This window comes from Solea solea, chromosome 7, assembly GCF_958295425.1.
Source record: "Solea solea chromosome 7, fSolSol10.1, whole genome shotgun sequence".
In the NCBI taxonomy this organism is placed as follows: domain Eukaryota; kingdom Metazoa; phylum Chordata; class Actinopteri; order Pleuronectiformes; family Soleidae; genus Solea; species Solea solea.
This window is the reverse complement of record NC_081140.1, coordinates 30,977,712-31,000,063: the sequence shown is the minus strand read 5'-3', so window position 1 is coordinate 31,000,063 and position 22,352 is coordinate 30,977,712. Positions and strand designations below refer to the sequence as shown.

At 40.1% G+C, this 22,352-nt stretch overlaps 1 protein-coding gene across 3 annotated transcripts in view; it reads left to right on the top strand.

Moving 5' to 3' along the window:
• LOC131463035 (calsyntenin-2-like) overlaps positions 1 to 22,352 on the top strand; it is a 338,191-nt gene that overhangs the window by 310,058 nt on the left and 5,781 nt on the right. For all 3 annotated transcript variants that reach the window (XM_058634680.1, XM_058634679.1, XM_058634681.1), the window contains 6 exons: positions 598 to 764; positions 5,005 to 5,153; positions 11,799 to 12,007; positions 15,381 to 15,551; positions 16,288 to 16,433; positions 17,440 to 17,563. In XM_058634680.1, the coding sequence (XP_058490663.1) occupies positions 598 to 764; positions 5,005 to 5,153; positions 11,799 to 12,007; positions 15,381 to 15,551; positions 16,288 to 16,433; positions 17,440 to 17,563 (966 nt within the window). The remainder of the gene's footprint in view (positions 1 to 597; positions 765 to 5,004; positions 5,154 to 11,798; positions 12,008 to 15,380; positions 15,552 to 16,287; positions 16,434 to 17,439; positions 17,564 to 22,352) is intronic.

Here is a 22,352-nt window from a genome sequence, read left to right as displayed (position 1 = left end):
TAATAACCTTTCAGCTAATGAGTGGTGTGGAGACTCGCCTTGGTGGTAGTGGCATTTATGAGGTTAGAAAAGGGCATATTTTAAATGTGCTGACTTTTTCTCTCCCTGTTAGCCTGAATGGGCTGGCTACACTATTACAGTATAGCCATTTAGTCACAGAATGAGAACAAAGATGTGCATCATCAGGCCTGCTATATGTATCATTTGCTCATCATGGCTCATAATTACAGCTGAGAAAAAAAATGGCTCTGTAATGATTACTGTAGATTAACCTGACCTTTCATACATCATCCCAGTCGACAAGTCCATGTGGGTTATAAAGGTCATATTCAGGCTGACAATATCGGTCCCAAGTGGGTTTGTCCATGGTGGCCCCACCCATGTTTAACCACTTCGAGCTTATGCCCACTTAAGCTTACTCAGTCAGGCTACCTGTACTAAGTGGGTACTAAGTGGGTACTAAGCATACATGGGCTTGAAGTGGGCAACTTATGCAGGTCCCATGTGGTTCCAGTAACACGGGAAGCACATGTGGGTAGACACAGGTGGAGTCATGTATTATGAAATATTATATGTGCATTTTATTTTTGTGTGAAGGCGGGGAGGTGACCAAGCCGAGGTTCACTCAGTATTTCCGGGGCAGCCTCTCTGGACTGACCATCCGACCGGGGAAGATCGAGAGCCAGAAAGTCATTTCCTGTCTGCAGGCCTGCAAAGAGGGACTGGACATCAATTCCCTTGAGAGCTTGGATAAGAGCATAAAGGTAAGTCATTGAAACAAACACACACAAGCACACACTAGACCACATCTTTGTTACCAGAGTAACATTCTGGTTTTTGTAACTTTGAATTTGACATGAGCCCAAAACACACACATCCTTCCTCCTTAGCTAGGCTAACGCTATTTAGTCCATGTCCATGTAAAGTGGAAGAAGTTGTCTTCATATAAGCAGGGGATTTTTTTACAGTGTGAAACCAGAAAAGATGAATTTGAACTATCTTTTTTTAACGTTGAAAGCTTTAGTACAGCCGTTCCCAAACTTAAGATTGCCAGGACCCACTTTGAAATGGGCCCACCCAAACCTTAAATCAAATCAGATACATGAGACATCAGTCCACTTATTTCTGAACTTGCATATCTTTCAACACATGCATGTGGTTATTAGAGTTGGGCTCCATGTAATATTTGAAAGGTTCAGCTTCACAACAAAGTGTGTTATTATCCATCATCATAAATAACAATTTACATATTAAAATTAACAAATTAACATAGACATCACCAACTGTTCCACTTTTAACTTGGGGTACGAGAGTGAAATGTATGTTACGGTCTATTACCTTATATACAGTATAACCTATAACCAGTCTATACAGCCACAAACCGAGCAGGAAAAGAAGAGCTGCTGCATGTCTTCCACTGTGTTGTTGTATGTTGTGTTGCATTCGATGTCATCGTTCTTTGTCATCGCACTGGTTCAACGTCACGTTACGTATCTCGCTGACGTGACCATCAGCAGCACCGCAGCACACAGCCTGTTTACCAAGTAAAGGTACTGTACTCAGTCAAATGCAAGCCTGAGCCAGACTGTACAACTGAACATACCATAATAGAAACATGCCATATGCTGACCAGCTCACACACTGGACACTTCAGTCAGAGACAGAACAGAATAGAATCTGTCGGACTTGTTTTACAGCAATTTAAAACTTAATTACAACACTGAAAATGAAAAACATATTCATTTATAATTTGCGTTGGTGGTCATGAAATACTTTGGGAAGTGCTGCTGCAGCGGATTCACCTGGACTCGTTTTTGTGTAGACAGTCCTTAAATCACCAGTTAGTCTCCTTGTCCACTCCCACCAGCCCAGCGCTGAGAGGACAGAGGGACATGATTGATAGAGGTTTAGCCGGCCTTAAAGAAACTCATCTCCTAAAGCCTGCCCCACACGAGAGGAGACCCCAGACACAACAAAGTTTTGGAACCTTTTTCACTGTTTTCATCCTGAGAAAGCACAGACTCGACGATCCAGTCAAGATGCTGGAACACACGCTTGGCATTTCATTCAAACGATTGAAGATTCCAGGGATTCGGGATCTCACAGAAACTTGCGTGATTTAACGTGATTTCAGAACATAAACAGACATGGAGGTGGCTGAGCAGACAAACTCAACTTGGCTTGTAAGCGTGTAAGTTACAGTTCTAAACCAATTCTACAGCATCATTTGTCCAGATAATCTGTTCAAATCAGCCTAAAATCAGCAGGCACCCACATATCCTCTCATGTGGGGGGGGGGGGGCAGCCTCACAAGAAGACAAAGAGGGAGGAGGAGAGCAACTCATCTGGAGCCAGTGTAGTCTATCTTTCAAGCTCCTTTTTGCCATTCTTCATCTTTGCCACACACTTGTCTGTCTCCCATAAGTTCTAAGGGGAGGATTCTTCAGGACAGCATTTAGCCAGGTGGAGGGCTGGCACAGCGCAATCAGAGGAAAATGACATGGAGTGAAGGAGGAAGTAGTAAGGCCAGGTGGCAGCAGGTAAGTGCCTGTAAAATGACAGAGTACAGAAAATGAGAGGAGACAGCAGGACGGGGGGAAATGACAGGGGAGAGAGAGTGAGTGTGGGGCCCCATGGAGCGCTCGAGTATTGACAACCTGCTGCTGAGAACCAGTTTAGGTGATGGCAGAGCTCAGTGTAGTTTGAGCAAGAGCCCACTTAGCTCTCTTTAAAGGAGGATGAGCCTGAAATTGTCCCCATCAAACACTAGAGACCACATTCACCTCTGTCCACAGACTTCAGACTTCGCACTCTTTTCCTCATGCTTTAGACAGGAACTAACCATCGCTTTCATAATCCATTCATCTGTCAATCATTTTCTCAATTAATCCAGTTATCATTTGGTCCATAAATCACACTGCGTTTACATGAGGGTCCAATTTTATAATATAATATATACTTTATTAATCCCCTTAGGGAAATTATTTCTCTGCATTTGACCCATCCTAGAATTAGGAGCAGTGGGCTGCCACACTGAGTAGCATTGGGGGTTGGGTACACCAGCCCTTTCGACCTGGTGGAGACTTGAACTGGCAAACTTCCGGTTACAAGCCAAATTCCCTTTCCACTTGGCCACGGGCTGCCCATGACTAATAATTGTCTTATATGACTAAGACAATTATTTGGTTTTCTTAAGGCGATGTGAACATGTTAGTCCGACTCAAATTGAGTTAGTCTTAGTTAAACTAACATACGTTGATAAGGCGATTCATAGTCCGATTACTCCTGCATGTATATGTTCAGTCGGACCGGAGTCGGACTTGGTGTTCTGGGCGTGCACCAACGTTTGGTGTACCGGGTTAACAGGAGGTACAGCAGGTACCAAACATACACAACTACAGCACGATGCATCTCACCGTTTGTTTTTCTGTGACCTAAAGGTCGACAGGAAACGGATTCAATACGCAGTAGCTTATAGAGAGATACAGCGCCACCTACTGAGACAGTGTCAGACGTACAGACGTATGTTTACAAGTTGTCTGACCTTTGTCGAACTATGGCCTTAAACTGTCCGTGTGTTTTTCAAATGTCGAAATGATGATCCTTCAAATTATTTTATCCACATCCAAAATCATTCAGTTTAAATGATTTCTTTGTTATATGGAGCAAAGAAACCAGAAGAATATTAACTTTTAGGAAGTTTAAAAATATCCGAGAATTTACAAAATGGATTCATTATAAAATAAGTTAGCAAATAATTGAGTTATCAATTAATGTTTGATTAATAAATAGAATAGAAAGCTTCATTGTCCATGCATTCTCTAATAGAACAAAGGTGTGAGTGCAAAGGTGCTTCAAAACACATTCATATAAATTAATATAAATAAAATAAAAACATTTAAATAAAATGTTGCTGTAAAAAATGGTCTATATCAATATAGTGATTTTCTAATCTTAAGACTAAAAGCTGCTTTACACCACAGTTTTTCTATCACACGTCTCTTACCCAAGGACACATCGGCATGCAGATTAGCAAAGCCAGGTATCAAACCCACAACCTTCCAGTTGAAAGAAGCCAACATCACCACATTACATAGAGATTTCATATTATTCTTTTTCTTTTTTTGTAAGGCCCTTCATCATGTTAGTATTTACCTCTCTGTCCTCGAGACACAAACTGGTTTCCACTGATTTGCATCAAGTATGAAAATCCATCTGCAAACTGCGTCAACATATGATCCATCATCCGCCGTCTGTTTGCATTTGTTTGGCACGACCAGAACAGTGAATGTCTGTGACTAATATTCCGTTACACTGCTCACATTTAATGATGTGCCGAGGCCCCCCGCAGTGACATGGCTCCTCCCGCGATCATTTACATTTCTTATCCAAACATCTCCCGTCTTTACATTATACTGTCCTCCTTAATAAAAGTCAACTTCCTGTCATTAAATACTGTAGCCGTGAGTAAACCTTACTTTTTACAAATTGTCCTAGTGTCATGGTGAAACTCAGAAATACTGATCTGGAAGTATGTGAGGAAGAGGAGGATGATGATGATGATGATGAGAGAGCACATGACCTTATGGGAATAAATCCACTGTATTTTCACACTAGTGTTACTTTGAGATCTCAGTATCTTCTCAGGTGATACTTGGTATAAAACTGACCTTTTAATTCAGTGCTGGTATCATGATGTCATCATATTACAGGTGTGGGCCAAATGAGGCTATGAGACTTTGTCTGTTGTGGATGTTGGTGACGTGTTGTTGATATCGTGCCTCCACACACGTTACATGCTCTGGATACTGTGTTATTGTCTTCAGTCGTATCTTCATTATTTGAATGGGTTGTTTTCTTGACCAGGGAACTCTTGCAAAAGAGATTTTTAATCTCAATGACTTTTATTCCTGGTTAAATAAAATGTTGATTTTCCTGTGAGTGTGCATAGAAACATGTGATGATTTATTTCTTTTCTTACATCTCTGGTATCTTCGTCCACAGTTCCACTTCAACCCAGCTCAGTCCATCCTGGTAATGGAGGGAGAGGACCTGGAAAACATGAACACTGCTGTCAGGAAAGTTTCCTACATCAACTCCCGCCAGTTTCCCACACCAGGCATCCGACGACTGCGCATCTCCACTGCTGTCCAGTACGTTTTTCAACTTCTTTCTCTTTTACTTTTCTATAAAGTCCCCGTAGACACGCCCTCTTCTCAGCCTTCTCTGACACTTCTGTCACATGTTAAGAAACCAGTCTGACTGATGGATTATTGCTTTCCCAGTCCTCTCCTTCTCTCACTCCTTTCCTCTGCTGTCACTTTCCCTTTAGTCCACCATCTTCGGCTCTTTGTTGCCACCGGGGGGCAGTTTTTACATTTTCATTTCATGTATTAATAATTCAGTCTGAGTTTTGAGTTCAAAAAAATGAGGAATGAGGGAAAGAGAAAAGCATTAGAGAAAGTGTGGGAGGGAGGGAGGGAGGGAGGGAGAGAGAGGGAGAGAGAGCATTAAAATTCATGATTGTTTTAAATATATGTATAGACTCCTGCAGCACAACCCTGGGGGTTCACTCTCCGCCCTTCTGTTGGGTTCAGTGCATGACAGCGGGCCTGAGGGCTTCATCACACACACACGTGTGTGTGTGTGTGTGTGTGTGTGCGTGTGTGTGTGTGCGTGTGTGTGTCTGGCTGCTGGTGATGAAGCGATGTCACCGTAGCGTGAGGTGCACTGATTATCATGGAACGTGTTATGCTAATGATGGCTAAGCTATGTCGTGTGAAGGGTTTTATGTAAGAAATGGTTCATGGATCCTGGTTCAGTGTGTGTGTGTGTGTGTGTGTGTGTGTGTGTGTGTGTGTGTGTGTGTGTGTGTGTGTGTGTGTGTGTGTGTGTGTGTGTGTGTGTGTGTGTGTGTGTGTGTGTGTGTGTGTGGTCTCTCCCACAGTCCACACTCTAAATTGACCGTAGTATAGTTTGACTGCAGCTGACTGGGCGTACCCCAGCTTTCACCCTACGTCGGCTTGGATTGGCTCCAGCAGCCCCATGTGACCCTCATGTGGAGGACAAAGTGGTAGACGATGACTCAATGAATGAAATGACCATGATATGTCATGGAAGAATCGTGTTATTTTAAATACTGACTTTACTGATAACAATTGCTGCTTTTCCATAATACAGTTCACACTCTCTGAACTGTTAAATATTGACAATTTAAATAAATGTATATTATTATATAATATTCTAAAGTCTTTTGAAGTGATCTACAGTTCAGCATTGTTCAGTTTAAAGTTTGTGCCGGACGTCACTCTCATGACACACAGTCTGTTGACATCACATTTTAGTATCACTTCTGCTCGCTTGGAACCTGCCGGAGCAGCAAAAAACAAATATTATACTATATTATAGTATAGTGGAAAAACACCATATGGTGCAGCTAAGTTTAGTTTACACTCAATTTAAATTCCCTAACAATATCTTAATAATGGGTTTAATGTTTAATCTCACATGTTTTCACACGTGTGTGTGTGTGTGTGTGTGTGTGTGTGCTGGAGGACAGAATAACAACACAACAGTATCACAACTGTGTGCTTGAAGTTTGAATTATTGTTGGAAAAGTGTTTTTGTTTTTTTTGTTTTTTTAAATAATCCAAACATTTAAATAATTGTATAAATTGCAACAAAATAGCTTTAAGAGAGTGAAACAGATGTCAGCCCATCGCTTACCCTAACTACACGCCCACGTCGTACCAAGACCCGTGTACAGCTCTCACTTACAGTAGAAAGTAAGTTTAAATGAAAAATAAGTAAATTAATCAATCGTATTTTTGTAGCATTTATATCTATCTATGAATGCAATGAATGTCTGTCTGTTAATCCCGTTACTGTCCAGCCAGTCACTTCACAGGCTTCAAACTAAAGGCACAGGTGCTGACTTTGAAGCTGTTGGATACAAAATGCAAGAGAATGGTTTTAGGTGCTGCTCTAGTTGTTGTTATTGTTTCCTAACAATTATGTGAATGATAATGTAAGAGTATATAACACTGTATATATAATTATGTATACAAACAGTTATACCTAACATGCACACAGGCATCAACATTTACTTTATTCTGACATATACTCACATAACCAGTATTTATGGTGCTGGGACAGTAAATCTGTCCCCGCTTTGCTGCCAAATGAATGATGAGACTTAATGAGATGCATTGACGAGGGCGTTAGTGGTCGTATTCTTGGCTGTTAAGATGACCGATGACTTCAGAGATGAATCACAATGAAGCAGTAAAACGCAGGTAAATATCTCTGAGAGATGCGTTTGTTTTCAGGTCAGTTTTATGTGCACAGCTTTACTGCAGCTCAGCTTTCATCCTTTCTAAAAAGCACTTTTGTTGTGTCTGTCAGTCATCGATCAGTGTGACCAGGTTTATGCTTTTTCTGTAACTGGAAGTTTAACCTGTTTTTTGCAAATGTACATTGTACATTATTATTATTATTATTATTATTATCATGTAATGTCGATGTAATGGATCACTAATGGGGTTAACAGTATGTGTATGCATGCAGGGTTCAGTGCGTGCAGTCCTATGAAAAAAACAAAACAAAAGCCAGTCACTTATGGCAGTACCCACACTCTACACCAGGGGGCAGTGATGCTGCCTGTCACTGATGTGGAGACCCAGCCTGCTAACAATGTGAGTTTAGAGACAGAATACAAGAACAAGAGGATAAAAGAGTCAGATAGAGAGCGACAGAGCAGAGAGAGCTGTGAATCAGAGACATTATATCATGTTGGTTATGATAGAAACCACAAAAACAAGCTGTGAGAGTTCATGTGAATGCAGACATGAACTGAGATGAGCAGCTTCTCTCCTCTGTGTCTCACACACACACACACACACACACACACACACACACACACAGCCTTTTTTATAATAAATATTTTACAGTAGGATCTTGTGGATATCCTCATTAAAGATTGAGCTATCATTTACACTAGCTGCACTTTCATTGTGACTCTTTTTTCATGAAGATACTTAGAACATCATGAAACTGGAAGTGTAGTCATAATAACCTCACAACATTATTTCAAAAATAAAGTCGTCTGTCTCTCTGTCTGTCTGTCTGTCTGTCTGTCTGTCTGAGTTAGCACATCCTGTGTAAAACAGATCACGGAGGACAAAATCTCCTCTGGTTTCTTTGTCTCACATCACAAACATGTGTTATCACACTGGTCCTGCAGCATGACTCCAACACGAAGCATGACTCCAACACGAAGCATGACTCCAACACGAAGCATGACTCCAACACGAAGCATGACTCCAACACGAAGCATGACTCCAACACGAAACACCACTTGTATGAACCGTTGCTCCCTGAATCACTGACACGTGTTATCGTCTGTTTAAAAATATGAGGCTCTCGTTTGAAGAAGCAGCTTTAAATTCTCTTTTGCTCCTCAGCTACAACATTAACTGTAATAACAAGGCAGACTAAACTATTTAATAACAAAAAGATAAATAATAAACCAAGTCCACTTTGACTTATCCTCCTGCTCAGTGTGTGTGTACTTGGTTTGCTGTGTTGCCATCTGCTGGTATAACAGAGAATTATCTGGCATGTGAGGTCCAGAGAAATGACAGGTGAACAAAATGAAACGGAAAATAAAACATTTGAATACGTAAAATTGAACGACTAACGGTCAGTCATTAACATTTCTAATGGCATGTTGTCGCTGAATGACAAACAGAACGAAGGACAAAGGAAAGTGTGAAACTTTGCCTCCTGCCAAATATCAGCTCGCTGCTACACACACAGCACCAATCCACACAAATAAACAAAAGTCTTAATTAATTCCTCCAAATGCAATTCAATTAGTTTCAAGCCGGCACCTAATAACTGCAATTACTTGAGGCATGGAGAAAATAAAAGTAGCCAGCACTAATCTTTGCTGCAGCTCTTTTATGCTCCCTTGTCATTTTTCTTTATAATTCAGTTGGACCGACTCCAGGTTTGTTTTGGGGTTTTTATTTGTTTTTGTCTCTCTGCATCACTGTCAGTGCGTCTGCTGTCCACAGTGAGCAGCATGTGGACATGTGCACAACGATTGTCTCGGAGCGTGGCCTCGGACAACTCTGAAGGATTAAGGATCAGAATGAGTTTTTTTGGGTTTTTTATCCAGCTGTCAGTTAAAGTCAGTCTGTAGAACTGTAGAACTGTGCCACAAGCCGGGATTACATGGTGTTATTTTGGGGACCAGGAGGCATCAGACATTGTGGGCTATTAGGAGACAAACATGAAAACAAAGTAAAAAATAACAGTGTTTATGCACAAATAAACGTTATTATAAAATCTATGAATTTTCCTTGTTGATGTTTTTATCCCCACGGAACCAATGTTTAGTTAATCCTAAGAATATTTTGGGAAAAGGGAAATCTAAAATCTGAACACACCAAATTTGCGTTTCCGTGTTTACATGTGAACAAGTAATTATACGGAATAAAACAAAGTCAATTTACAAGATTAAAGTCGTCGAAAGTATCTCCTTGTTTGTGAAACCTAAGGTACAATTCCATGAAATGCTCCGCAGCCTCATTTCAACTCTCCTCTTCTAAAACAACAGGTTAGAATATTACGACTTCATTCTCATACATTTACAACTTTATTCTCGAGTCTGTGAGTTCGTTTTTTTCTCAATGTGGCCCAAACACTCCTTCATAGAAAACAGGATATTCTACGAGAGTTAGATTATAGGAGCAGGGCATGGAATCCTTCACCTGCCCGTCGGAAGACGATCTGATTTACCCACCGAGCAACAGTGTCCTCAGCTGCCTGTCTCTGTCTCTGTCTCTGTCTCTGTCCTGACCTTTCCCACTGAGCAGGGATCAGCCATGTTGAATCATGAGTCAGACAATGAAAACAAAGAAATGCACTTGACAAAACTGTCAAACTCTGAAGGGCAGATTTTACTCACAGACACACAGTGCTTGACATTTTGGGAAGATTGGAGACAAAGGCATGGTATTGTGACATACTCCGTCCTGACATTCAAAAGTAATGAGAAAAACACATGAGTAAAAAATAAGAACTAGAATATCTGTACATTTGTTTTCATTCCAGGTAAAGAAAGAGAATCTGATCTTCCTGACCAACTGTTCACATTATTGCAGTAGTGATCCTATCTACGTGTCCATATTGACGTAGTCTAGTCTTTCACATGGACGATGGCTGTGCCCAGAAAAAACGAGTAGTCTAAACAAAATAAATAAAATGTCCGCTGTACGATGATAAAATGGTTCTGTGAAACTTTCTCCGGAAGCGACAGAAACGGAGGAGACTGCTGAGTTGTGCTGCCATCAGCAGGCCAGGGCGTGTGGTGCAGGCTGACCAGCAATGCAAGGTCCTGTCCTGTCTGCCTCACCTTATGCCGTTTCACAACAACAAGACTATTTAACATTAAAGATAATAACCAGACTGTGGGAAGTCCAAGTGAATAATAAACATGTCTGCAAACATTATATTGGTGTTACACAGAGCAACAGCAACAGGCACGCATGCATCAACCCAGGGTGTGAGGGAGAGCACAGTCCAAGGTCAGGCAGGAAATGCACAAATTCAGAGATTCAATTATTGGAATCATACAGAAAACACATTTATGTTTGTTTTCATTATGAGTTTGTTACTTGATGAGGACAGGACGTCATGAGGACAGGTGAGGCTCTGTGTCCCCTGACTTCCCAATGTCAACCTAACAGTGGCACGAGAGGAAAGTGGTGACCAAAAATATTGGAAACTGTCCATTGTCTACCGCTTTGTCCTCCACATGCGAGGGTGCTGGTGCCAATTCCAGCTGACAAAAGTCATGGTACACGCTGGACAGGTCACTCACACACTCACACACTCACACACTCACACCTTTATCTAGAGTGTCCACTTTACCATGCTTTTGGACATGTGGGAGGTAACTGGAGACGTGGGAGGTAACTGGAGACATGTGGGAGGTAAGTGGAGACATGTGGGAGGTAAGTGGAGACATGTGGGAGGTAACTGGAGACATGTGGGAGGTAAGTGGAGACATGTGGGAGGTAAGTGGAGACATGTGGGAGGTAAGTGGAGACATGTGGGAGGTAAGTGGAGACATGTGGGAGGTAACTGGAGACATGTGGGAGGTAAGTGGAGACATGTGGGAGGTAACTGGAGACATGTGGGAGGTAAGTGGAGACATGTGGGAGGTAAGTGGAGACATGTGGGAGGTAACTGGAGACATGTGGGAGGTAAGTGGAGACATGTGGGAGGTAAGTGGAGACATGTGGGAGGTAAGTGGAGACATGTGGGAGGTAAGTGGAGACATGTGGGAGGTAACTGGAGACATGTGGGAGGTAACTGGAGACGTGGGAGGTAACTGGAGACATGTGGGAGGTAAGTGGAGACATGTGGGAGGTAAGTGGAGACATGTGGGAGGTAAGTGGAGACATGTGGGAGGTAACTGGAGACATGTGGGAGGTAAGTGGAGACATGTGGGAGGTAAGTGGAGAAACTCATGCAGAAAGACCCTCATCCGACTCTGTAACCGTTTTGCTGCTGGCCATGTGTTCCACTATGTGGCCCAATGTTGAGAACCATCAATGTTTGTTCAGTGTTTCATAATAAACCATGCAAACACTTCAGTCTGGGCCAAAGTTAATCTTCAACATTGTCATCCCTACAACAGTTGACCTAAGCATGAATACAGCAGATTAGACCACTGTCAGCGGAGCCAGTTTTAATCTTAATTTCTCCCCCTCCGTCTCTCGCGCCAGGTGTTTTGGTGAAGACACGTGTATCACCATCCCCGACATTGAGGCGGTGGTGATGGTGCTGCAGCCGAGTGAGCCCAGGATCACCATCACTGGAGTGGAGAGACTGAGTCGACCGGCCTCCGAACTCAGAGCAAATGGAGTCGTGCTTTTCCAGGACCTTCACATCATTAGCACGGTGACCAGAGCAGAGGCCACTGCACAACACACAGGTATGTCCTGCTGTACCGCGTTAATACAAAAACACTCTGTATTGTTTTGACATTAACAAACGTGTAAACACAGAACACAGTAGGTGGGAAGTGAAGAATCAACCTCATCATTTCCTCTGTTTCCATTTAGACAACACAAACAACAACAACAAAAAAGTCTCTTTGTACAACGAGAAGTGCGATGTGTCAGGAGGGCGTGACGGACATGAGCTGTGTCTGACTGCTGATCAAATGCCGATTAGGGCGATTAGCTGTGACTTCAGAAACCCATCAGTGACCTGAAGCGTGAACTCTGCTTTAGGTGCAGTCGTGTGTGAGGTCTGTAACTCAATAATCACTCCTTGTCTCTGCAGTTTTGGCTTTTCAGAAAGTACAAAATACCCAAATACAAAAAAGAGCCATTCTGCTCATTTGTCTCCAGCTGGTTCTCGGCTTCACTGGCTAAATAAAATGTGTCTCATGTCGTAAATCCAATGAATAACTAGTGAAGCAGAAGCTACAGGAACCCAACTTTTCCACTTAAGAACAGCTGTGATGTCGTCTGTGAACAACATTTCTCCACAGATTTGTGTCCGTGGTATCGTCAGTGACAAAAAAGGATAGAAACCCTCGAATTATTTTGTGTAATGACTTCTTTTTGCTGTCGGTCTTTAATTAGGACAGTTTAATTAGTCACATTAACACATTTCTTTTTGAAGTAATTGGCTTCAATCCTCTTGGGCTTTGGCTAAAAACAAAGTGAATTAAATGGGCAGTATTTGTAGCACATGTGGTAACTATGCACCTCACAAAGCCGGCGATGGATCGGTACCACTTCACATCTGACTCCAGACTAAATATTCCAGCTCGTGTTCAGATTGATAACGTGTTCATTCCAACGTGAGTCTTGTCCACAGATCTGACACCAAAGCAGAAGGAGACCAGTTCAGCCCAGATCCACTTGGCTCCATGGCCAATTAGGAGTAGACAAGCAGACCGAGAGTGAGGTTTTAAGCCTTCATTGTGTGTAATGCAGCGAAAGAAGACAAGTAGAAAGTGGGAGTTGGTGAAGTTCTTTCTGCTGCTGAAATCAAGACCACAGCTGGTGAAAAGAGATTAGCTGAAAGCTTGAGAAAAAGACTCAATAATGGAAAGAAAGCGAAAAAGAGAGATGAGCAAAAAGTGTGTGTGGAAGAGAGAGAAACACAACAAAGTTCTGGAACGAGCAGATTTTGTGTTCTGTCGAGGTTTAAAGGATTCATTTCTTTTTTTGGGGGGGGCAGCATACAGTACAATTCTTTTGGACCTTGCTAATCTCTCTCTCTCGCCCTGGACCATGCTTTGTCTGCCTCTGTAATTCATCTGTGTTCATTGAGGCTGCTCAGCACGGCCTCGTCCCTCCCTCTCTCTCTTACTCTACACTATCTATTCAAGCCTTAGTTAAAGTCAAGGTCACCACTTCTTTCTTTAACTCATCACATTTAGTGCTCACATGTTTCCCTCTCTGCTTTCAGGCTCATGCTCTGTTATTGAAGCTTTCTTGCAGTCGTTCTACAACTGATGACTTTGTCACCTTTTCTTTTCTTTGTAATTCAGCGTGGTTTTATTTTTCATGTCACCCACACTGGAGCTCAGAGATCAGTGTTCATCTGCATAATTACACAGTTGGAGTGTTTGGAGAACAGTGAAGGCCCTTGAGTCTACATTTATGGGATTCATTTGAATATACTTGGCCAAGGAGAACAGAGGCGACATCAAGTGAGGCATGTGCACAGCCTGATGCTACTTCCTCTTCTGGAGATAAGTTCTCAAAGTGACACATAGAACCATCTGTCTAATGACCTATAATGTTTGGTTTGTTTATTATCTATATTTTTCTTTGATTGGCTTTTTACTGGCAAGGAATGAACACAATAGCTTTCTCTTTGTTATCCTAATATTCAGACTTTCAATTACCAATGGTTTTTAATAATAAATATTTAATGATGAAGACTGACCAAGGCTTAAGCATTTCACTCACACACACACACACACACAACTGTTTCGGGGACATCCCTGCACCCAGCCTGGAATATCACTGTGTTTAAACTGGAGTCAGCTTTAGCACATGCTCCCTTCTGTTTGAGTATGTTTAAGCACCAATTAAGACCAAGTGGAAACACAAAGCCAGGCTGAGTGAATAACTGCAACAACAATCAATACAATGATCAATTCAACGAAGTGAAAAAATAGAATAAAGAATAAATGAAAGAGGAGCCTTCTGCATACAGTATATTAAAGCAAGCCAATGAGGGGATTATTGTGCTGATCTGTCACATTTCATAAATGAATCGTGTGACCAATTAGTGTGTTTGGCCATGTAGCAAAACAGCAATTACTGTGGTGGAAGGTCACCAACTGCCCACTGACAGCAGTGTTTCCATCAGTCTGCACATTTTGATGTGTGCATTCAAACACCTGCATGGAAATACTTCGTATTTGAAAATGTCCATCCATCCTTTCAGCCTCTGCATTTCACTGCACTAGAACGCTGATGGAAACGACAGGAAGCCACAACAGTCCACAACTTAGTGCAATATACATGGTCTTTTCTTACATCACCAAGTTGCACCTTCTTATTCTTCTGTGGTGACACAGACTTTGTCACCACCCAGTGCTTATCTTATTGAAATAACTTACAATATTTGCTCAGCAGCATTAAAATTCTGATGCATTTTAATGGAAAACAAACTTGAGAGCAGGATGAAGCAAAGCCCTGTTACCCATAGAGGTGCATTATTATAATGATGAAGAAAAGATGCTTCATTAGTGTCACAACAGTGCGACATCATCTGCGTATTGTATGATACACTGATGTGACTGTAACAGAACCTAACATGTAGCACATGGTGAACAGGTCCCAGTAAACCTGTCACATCTGTGTTGGACAATTCTTTTTTGTTTATTAGGACTTTAGGTCATTCTGTTCAGTCTCTGTTTTATTTTGAGTAATTACATGCAGCCTCTGAGTGATGTTACTGACTCACCTGAGTTTAAATGACAGTGTGCTCTGTTCTTCATACAACATTCTTCTGGAACAACTTTCTTTGACCCTGTTGTCTTCACTTTAACAAACGTTGGTCCGACCCCACAGAGACACTCCTCATTCAGTATCTGTCTTAATCTTGAAAAGAGTCTGAGGGGACGTATTACTAAAGCAGCTAATGGTCATGTCTGTGTGCACAGGGCTGATGGGTAATTGCATTCTGGGAGTAAGAGCTAGCGTGTTGTGTTGAATTATGGTTCCTCAACATGTCCAAGGGTTTTCTCCCACAACCGTTACTGTCACATGACAATTCAAGGCCGTATATTGGAGTTGCTTTGAGTGTGAGTGTGTGTGTGTGTGTGTGTGCAGCACGTCGGCCTGGGGTGCTGGAGGAGATCATTCATAACTTGGACTATTGTGACATCCTGGTCCTGGGGGAGGAGCTGAGACCAGAGCATGAGTCTCTCCAACTGCAGCGAAGCACTCTGCTCGGAAAACACCTCGACGCCACAAACTCCACCTCTGGCATGTCCATATACGGTAGGTTACTATGGTAACAACACCACACTTAGATACTTCCTAGGTAGGTAGTGGAGGCTTCAGGTGAATCGTCGCAGTACAAGCATTTGTCGAGAGACTTTCACATACAACTTCCACTAAAACATACACACTAAGCCTTTCCGCGCAGTTGTTGCTTAGATAAGATAATGTTAGCAATTAAAACCCAATCAATCCAAAACATTGACATTGTCTTTCAGTAGTTGTGAGGGGACAATAGCAGAGGCTGCAGACACTGACTTAGTGTCAACTAAATGATTGTATTATTAATGTGTGTTTATTACTGTTTGTCTTTCTTTTAATGCCTGTATTTTGTCCATAAAGTCTAAAGAGTGTAACAATAAATAACAAAGCAGCATTATCACTCATGCTGAGACGATGGTCTATGAAGGTGCATCATCACTAACTTACGTTCATATTTGACCCACAGCTTCATTGACAGAGCATCACATCAGCACGTCCGCTCACTTACCTTTCTGCCTTTCTGTTCCACATGACAACATCATGTCCATAAACTTCATTAGACGTCATCTTCTGATAAATAAAACATCTTATCCCACACACACACACACACACACACAGATGGACGTGTTGGTGTCAAATCAGATGTATTTCATATTAAACACTGTGAGCAGCAGCTGTGGTGTGTGAGTGCTCTGTAACTCTGTCATGTTGTTGTTGGTTAACTGTCCTCTGCTGCCCTCTGACCTCTCCACAGGTGTGGACTCCATGTCCAAGTATGAACAGGTGATCAGACAGGTGCGCTACTATAACTGGAAGCCCAATCAACTGACAGAAAGAAGGTTTCGCCTCACCTGCTCAGAGCTCAACGGACGCTACACCAGCAACGAGTTAAACCTGGAGGTCAGTGATGTGTGTGTGTGGCTTACATCCATCACTGAGTCTGTATTCTTTTACAGATAATGAGTCATGTTTGTCTACATTCAAACAAAAATAAGAATAAGAATAATAATCAAGCTAAAAACATAGATTTCATGAGGCAACCTATCAGTTAAAGAACAAAGGTGTAAGTTAATGACAGTGGCCTTCACAGACCTTAAAGGATGACGTCACTCTTCTTCATTTGCATATTAAGTCTTTACTTTAAAGCTAAATACACACTCTGGCTGCTGCTGGCCAAGATGGCAGCCTCCATTAACAAGTCTTTACCGAGAGTATATATATATAAAAACAACAAAATGATTTATTTTAAAGCAATTATACACTTATTCACACTTAACTGTGGGTAGTTTATTACATTTCTCCCGATAAATCCACCTGAATGTTACACACTGCAGCTTTTTTAGTCGTATCACTTTGAAACTCGCTAACTAAGGAGTTATATATATATGTATATGATATACTAATACTATAGATATAAAATTAGATTCATTCATGGATTTATTGCCAACTGTGCCAATGTTAACCTGCAGTAAAAGCAACCAGAGTTGTTTCAATTTGACTGTAGTGCACATTCTTTATAAGTTTCACTGCAGATCTCCATGTAATATTCACAATGTGTCGTTGAACCGTTCATTCATTCATTCATTCATTCTTTCATACAGTCCACCGGGGATATAGTGCTCTTACTGAATGATTAATGCCAGAATGGACTGACCTCTTTTCACCCACATCCTCTGCTGTTTACTCAGAGGAAACCAAACGTCTCACTTTTGATGCAGTTTCAAACTTGAAGGGTGTCAAGTGGATTCTGGCTTACACTTCACCTTCCTGTTCTGAGCCGAGACTGTTCCCCAAAGACACGAATACATTCCCTTTCCTGTTCCTCACTGCCTCGTTTTACACTCTCAAATGTGAGGCTGCATTTTATTTGTGTGAATGAAATCATCGCTGCCTCTTCCCCACACAGGTGAGTGTGCTGCACAGCTCAGAGGCCGAGGGACATGTCAATCACCTGGTGGCCCCGCCTCAGTACATGCAGGTGGTCCACCATCCATCCATGATTCACAGCCTTTACCCCAGCCACAGCTCTGGTAAGAAACACATCAACACACAATGATTGATTTCTGTGCTTCCTGTTTGATGGATAATATTTCATATTATCTATTCTATTATATGTTCTTGCTGGATTATAAATAATTCTCACTTGGACGACAGGTAAGAGAGAATTTGATAAGCAGTTACTGGAGTATAATTCCAGTGATATAAAATGCTTACACTAATGTGAACCGATCCCATATTTACACTTTCTGTAAAGCACATTGAGGTCTTTATTATATCTGTATGTGTATATACGTATATAACATTGAGGTCTTCATTATATCTGTATGTGTATATACGTATATAACATTGAGATCTTTATTATATCTGTATGTGTATATACGTATATAACATTGAGGTCTTTAATATATCTGTATGTGTATATACGTATATAACATTGAGGTCTTTATTATATCTGTATGTGTATATACGTATATAACATTGAGATCTTTATTATATCTGTATGTGTATATACGTATATAACATTGAGGTCTTTATTATATCTGTATGTGTATATACGTATATAACATTGAGGTCTTTATTATATCTGTATGTGTATATACGTATATAACCTTGAGGTCTTTATTATATCTGTATGTGTATATACGTATATAACATTGAGGTCTTTATTATATCTGTATGTGTATATACGTATATAACATTGAGGTCTTTATTATATCTGTATGTGTATATACGTATATAACATTGAGGTCTTTATTATATCTGTATGTGTATATACGTATATAACATTGAGGTCTTTATTATATCTGTATGTGTATATACGTATATAACATTGAGGTCTTTATTATATCTGTATGTGTATATACGTATATAACATTGAGGTCTTTATTATATCTGTATGTGTATATACGTATATAACATTGAGGTCTTTATTATATCTGTATGTGTATATACGTATATAACATTGAGGTCTTTATTATATCTGTATGTGTATATACGTATATAACATTGAGGTCTTTATTATATCTGTATGTGTATATACGTATATAACATTGAGGTCTTTATTATATCTGTATGTGTATATACGTATATAACATTGAGGTCTTTATTATATCTGTATGTGTATATACGTATATAACATTGAGGTCTTTATTATATCTGTATGTGTATATACGTATATAACATTGAGGTCTTTATTATATCTGTATGTGTATATACGTATATAACATTGAGGTCTTTATTATATCTGTATGTGTATATACGTATATAACATTGAGGTCTTTATTATATCTGTATGTGTATATACGTATATAACATTGAGGTCTTTATTATATCTGTATGTGTATATACGTATATAACATTGAGGTCTTTATTATATCTGTATGTGTATATACGTATATAACATTGAGGTCTTTATTATATCTGTATGTGTATATACGTATATAACATTGAGGTCTTTATTATATCTGTATGTGTATATATGTATATAACATTGAGGTCTTTATTATATCTGTATGTGTATATACGTTTATAACATTGAGGTCTTTATTATATCTGTATGTGTATATACGTATATAACATTGAGGTCTTTATTATATCTGTATGTGTATATACGTTTATAACATTGAGGTCTTTATTATATCTGTATGTGTATATATGTATATAACATTGAGGTCTTTATTATATCTGTATGTGTATATACGTATATAACATTGAGGTCTTTATTATATCTGTATGAGAGAAAGGTAAAGCGTTTGTGACTTTTGACCCATTTTGATATGTTTACATATTTTATTTTGTAAACACTTTCATTTGTAAATGAAAAACAATGAATGTAAGATTTGTATTTCCTTGTCCTTTTTGCATGACACAAGAAAGAACCTTGTTAAAAAAGTAACTAAGTAACTTTTACTCTGAGTACATTTTAAACAAGCTACTTTTTACTTTACACTTGAGTACATTTTTAGACGAGTACTGTTACTTGTGCTTAGGTTGTGCTTGTACTTTTACTTCAGTTCTCTTTCCACCTCTGCTGTTGACTAACATGACAAAATGAACTCTGTTAAAATGCTGCTGTAATCTGAACTTGTTAAATGGGACTGAACCATGTTTCATTTAAAATCTGTAATCTGGATCAGATCTGGATTACTTAGTAACTTAATCTGATGTCAGATTCTGCACAAAATGCCACATTTTGTCCAAATACATGTCATTTTGTATAGTTTGCCCAGTATAAGAGATAGAAGGTTTGATATTATTTGTGACATCATCAGTGGGTAGAGTCCTACAAAATACAATGGGAACATTCTAATTGATCGGTCAAAAACAGGAAGTACACGGGCTAAAGCATGGTCCAAAAGACTGGTCAAGACAAAGATAGTGTAGCTGCTCTCAGCCAGTTTGCAGTACATGTATTTCTTCCCTCTGTGAAGCAAAGAGACCACGATGAGAAGAAGAGACGTCTTACATTTCAACCACACCACATTTAATAATTCATCAGGCTCTAATGGATCCTACTTACAGTCCTGGGGAGTTCAGTGACTAGTGCTGTTAACAGCTCAGAGAGTTGGGGTAGGTGTGTGTGTGTGTGTGTGTGTGTGTGTGTGAGTGTGTGTGTGAGATGGAGAGTAAAATAAGTCAGCAGAGCACAATAAACAATTAAGATTAAGTCATGAAGTTTTTGTGTCAATGTTTTTAGATCATAACACAATGTATGTTGAGTGTGTGTGTGTGTGTTGAAATGAGAGTGTGATTCATAGGGGACTTCAGATGATCATTTGATTTAGTCTAGTTCTCTAGATTTTCACACTAAATCTACAGCCTTTAATCTTCCTCAGCCTGAAGCTTTGTGCAGCCTCTCTTTTAGAGCATGCACACACACACACACACACACACACACACACACAGGCAGAGACTAGTGAAGAGAGGTCGGTCACACAGAAGCGGTTTTTATTCCAATGTTTGGAGATCAAGACAAATCCTTGAGTATGTTTCAGTTATGAACTAAAAAGCGTTAATGACACATTCATGGCTGCCACTCCAGCAAAAACTAAACATATATCAGTGATGTTTTAATGTGCTACTAATGTGTTGTCAAATTGTAATACTTTTCACATAATGTGAAAGTCTGTTTTAAAAGGTGATGCATTCCATGACTCTCTGGGGGAACAGCTGGAGATAAGCGATTCATTCATGAATATGGCTCATTTACAGGATTCTATTAAGTTATACTTCATGCTTGGGTTAAGACATGATGAGATTCTACCATTACTGAGCATGGTGGATGAAATTGTGATTTTAACAACAGTGTTCCAAGCCAGCATGTTCATGTGGGCCCATATGGGTTATAATAGGGCTGACAATATGGATCCAAAACGGATTTGTCAGCGGTTTCCTACTAGTGTTTGCCTACTTCAAATCCATGCCTGCTTAATACCCTTTCCAGGCTCCAATAAGATTTCAGTAACATGGGTCCCACTGGGAAGACCATGTGGACAAACACGGGTGGACCACCATGGAAACCACCAACCACCAACAAACCCAATTGGGACCCATATGGGTTATATAATAACACACACGGACTGGGCTTGTAACCAGAGGGTTGCCAGTTCAAATTCCAACAGGTCAAGGGCTGAATAATGTACCCAATCACCATTGCTCCCCATTGATTGGGTTAACTGGACAAAGGTGTTCATGTCTGGATGTTTTGTGTGTTTTAATCATCCATTCTGTGTAGGGCAGGATGAAACATTAAGTAGGCGGACACTAAGAGGGATTTTAAATGTAAATGCATGAGGCCATATGGAAGGAAGCATCATGGAAGGCTCCATAGATTAATGTTTCACCAGCTCAGCTGCATTCAGAATCAGTTATGACCCAAAGTACAATGAGGTCATTTGCTCAAGTTCTTGACCTGTTTTATGGTAAACTTTTCACATTACAACATACAACTTTTTACTTAAAAAAGTATCACAATTTGAATCGTTTTCAGGTTATAATGTGAACATTATCATATTTTCACAATGACTTTATAACATGAAACGTATTATGTAAGTATCAGATTTTACAATAAACTTTATGTGAAAGAGTGGCAGTAATACATCGCCATACACATTTAAATCAAATTGAAAGTCTTTTTGTACAGCTATACAGAAATAATCCACATGTCATTGTGAGTTGCATAAATGACTAAATCTTGGATGCTAACTCTACTAAAGTGTCCGTCTTCAGAGAACTGACAGCCAAACTGGGCCGACTTTCAAAAAGGTACAAAAATTGCTTTTTAGATTCATCAGCACAAGACTTTCATTACACTAACATTTCCCTTAATCAGTGCTGGTTGTGGTTCAGTCATTCTTGGGTTAACAAACTGAACATTTGAAGATTTCAGTGATTAAAGGGATAGTCCTTGTTTTTGAAGTGTGGTTGTGCTTGTATTGTATGTCTCGTTCCAGGTCCCAGCTTGAAACTTGGATACTCTCTCTCTCATTGAAAACATGGAACATGAAATCCGTGTCAGAAATCTTAGTTGGGAATGAACTAAGTGACACAAACTTACCAAATGAGGGAACCAGAAAAATATTATGTGTGGTTTCCATTTTCCAGTCAGTAAAGATTGTCTGAAACTAAGCACGTCACATTTAAAACTGAACCCTAAAGATCACCATTACCAACACGGACCCATCTTATGGAAAGGTTCAAATGGCCTCTCATACGAAATCATTAAAGAGGAAACGTTTGGAGGAAATCAATATCCTGTTAGAAAAGGCAATCGATGTCAAAGAGAGCAGAGAACCGTAATAACAGAAAATCACCAGAGAA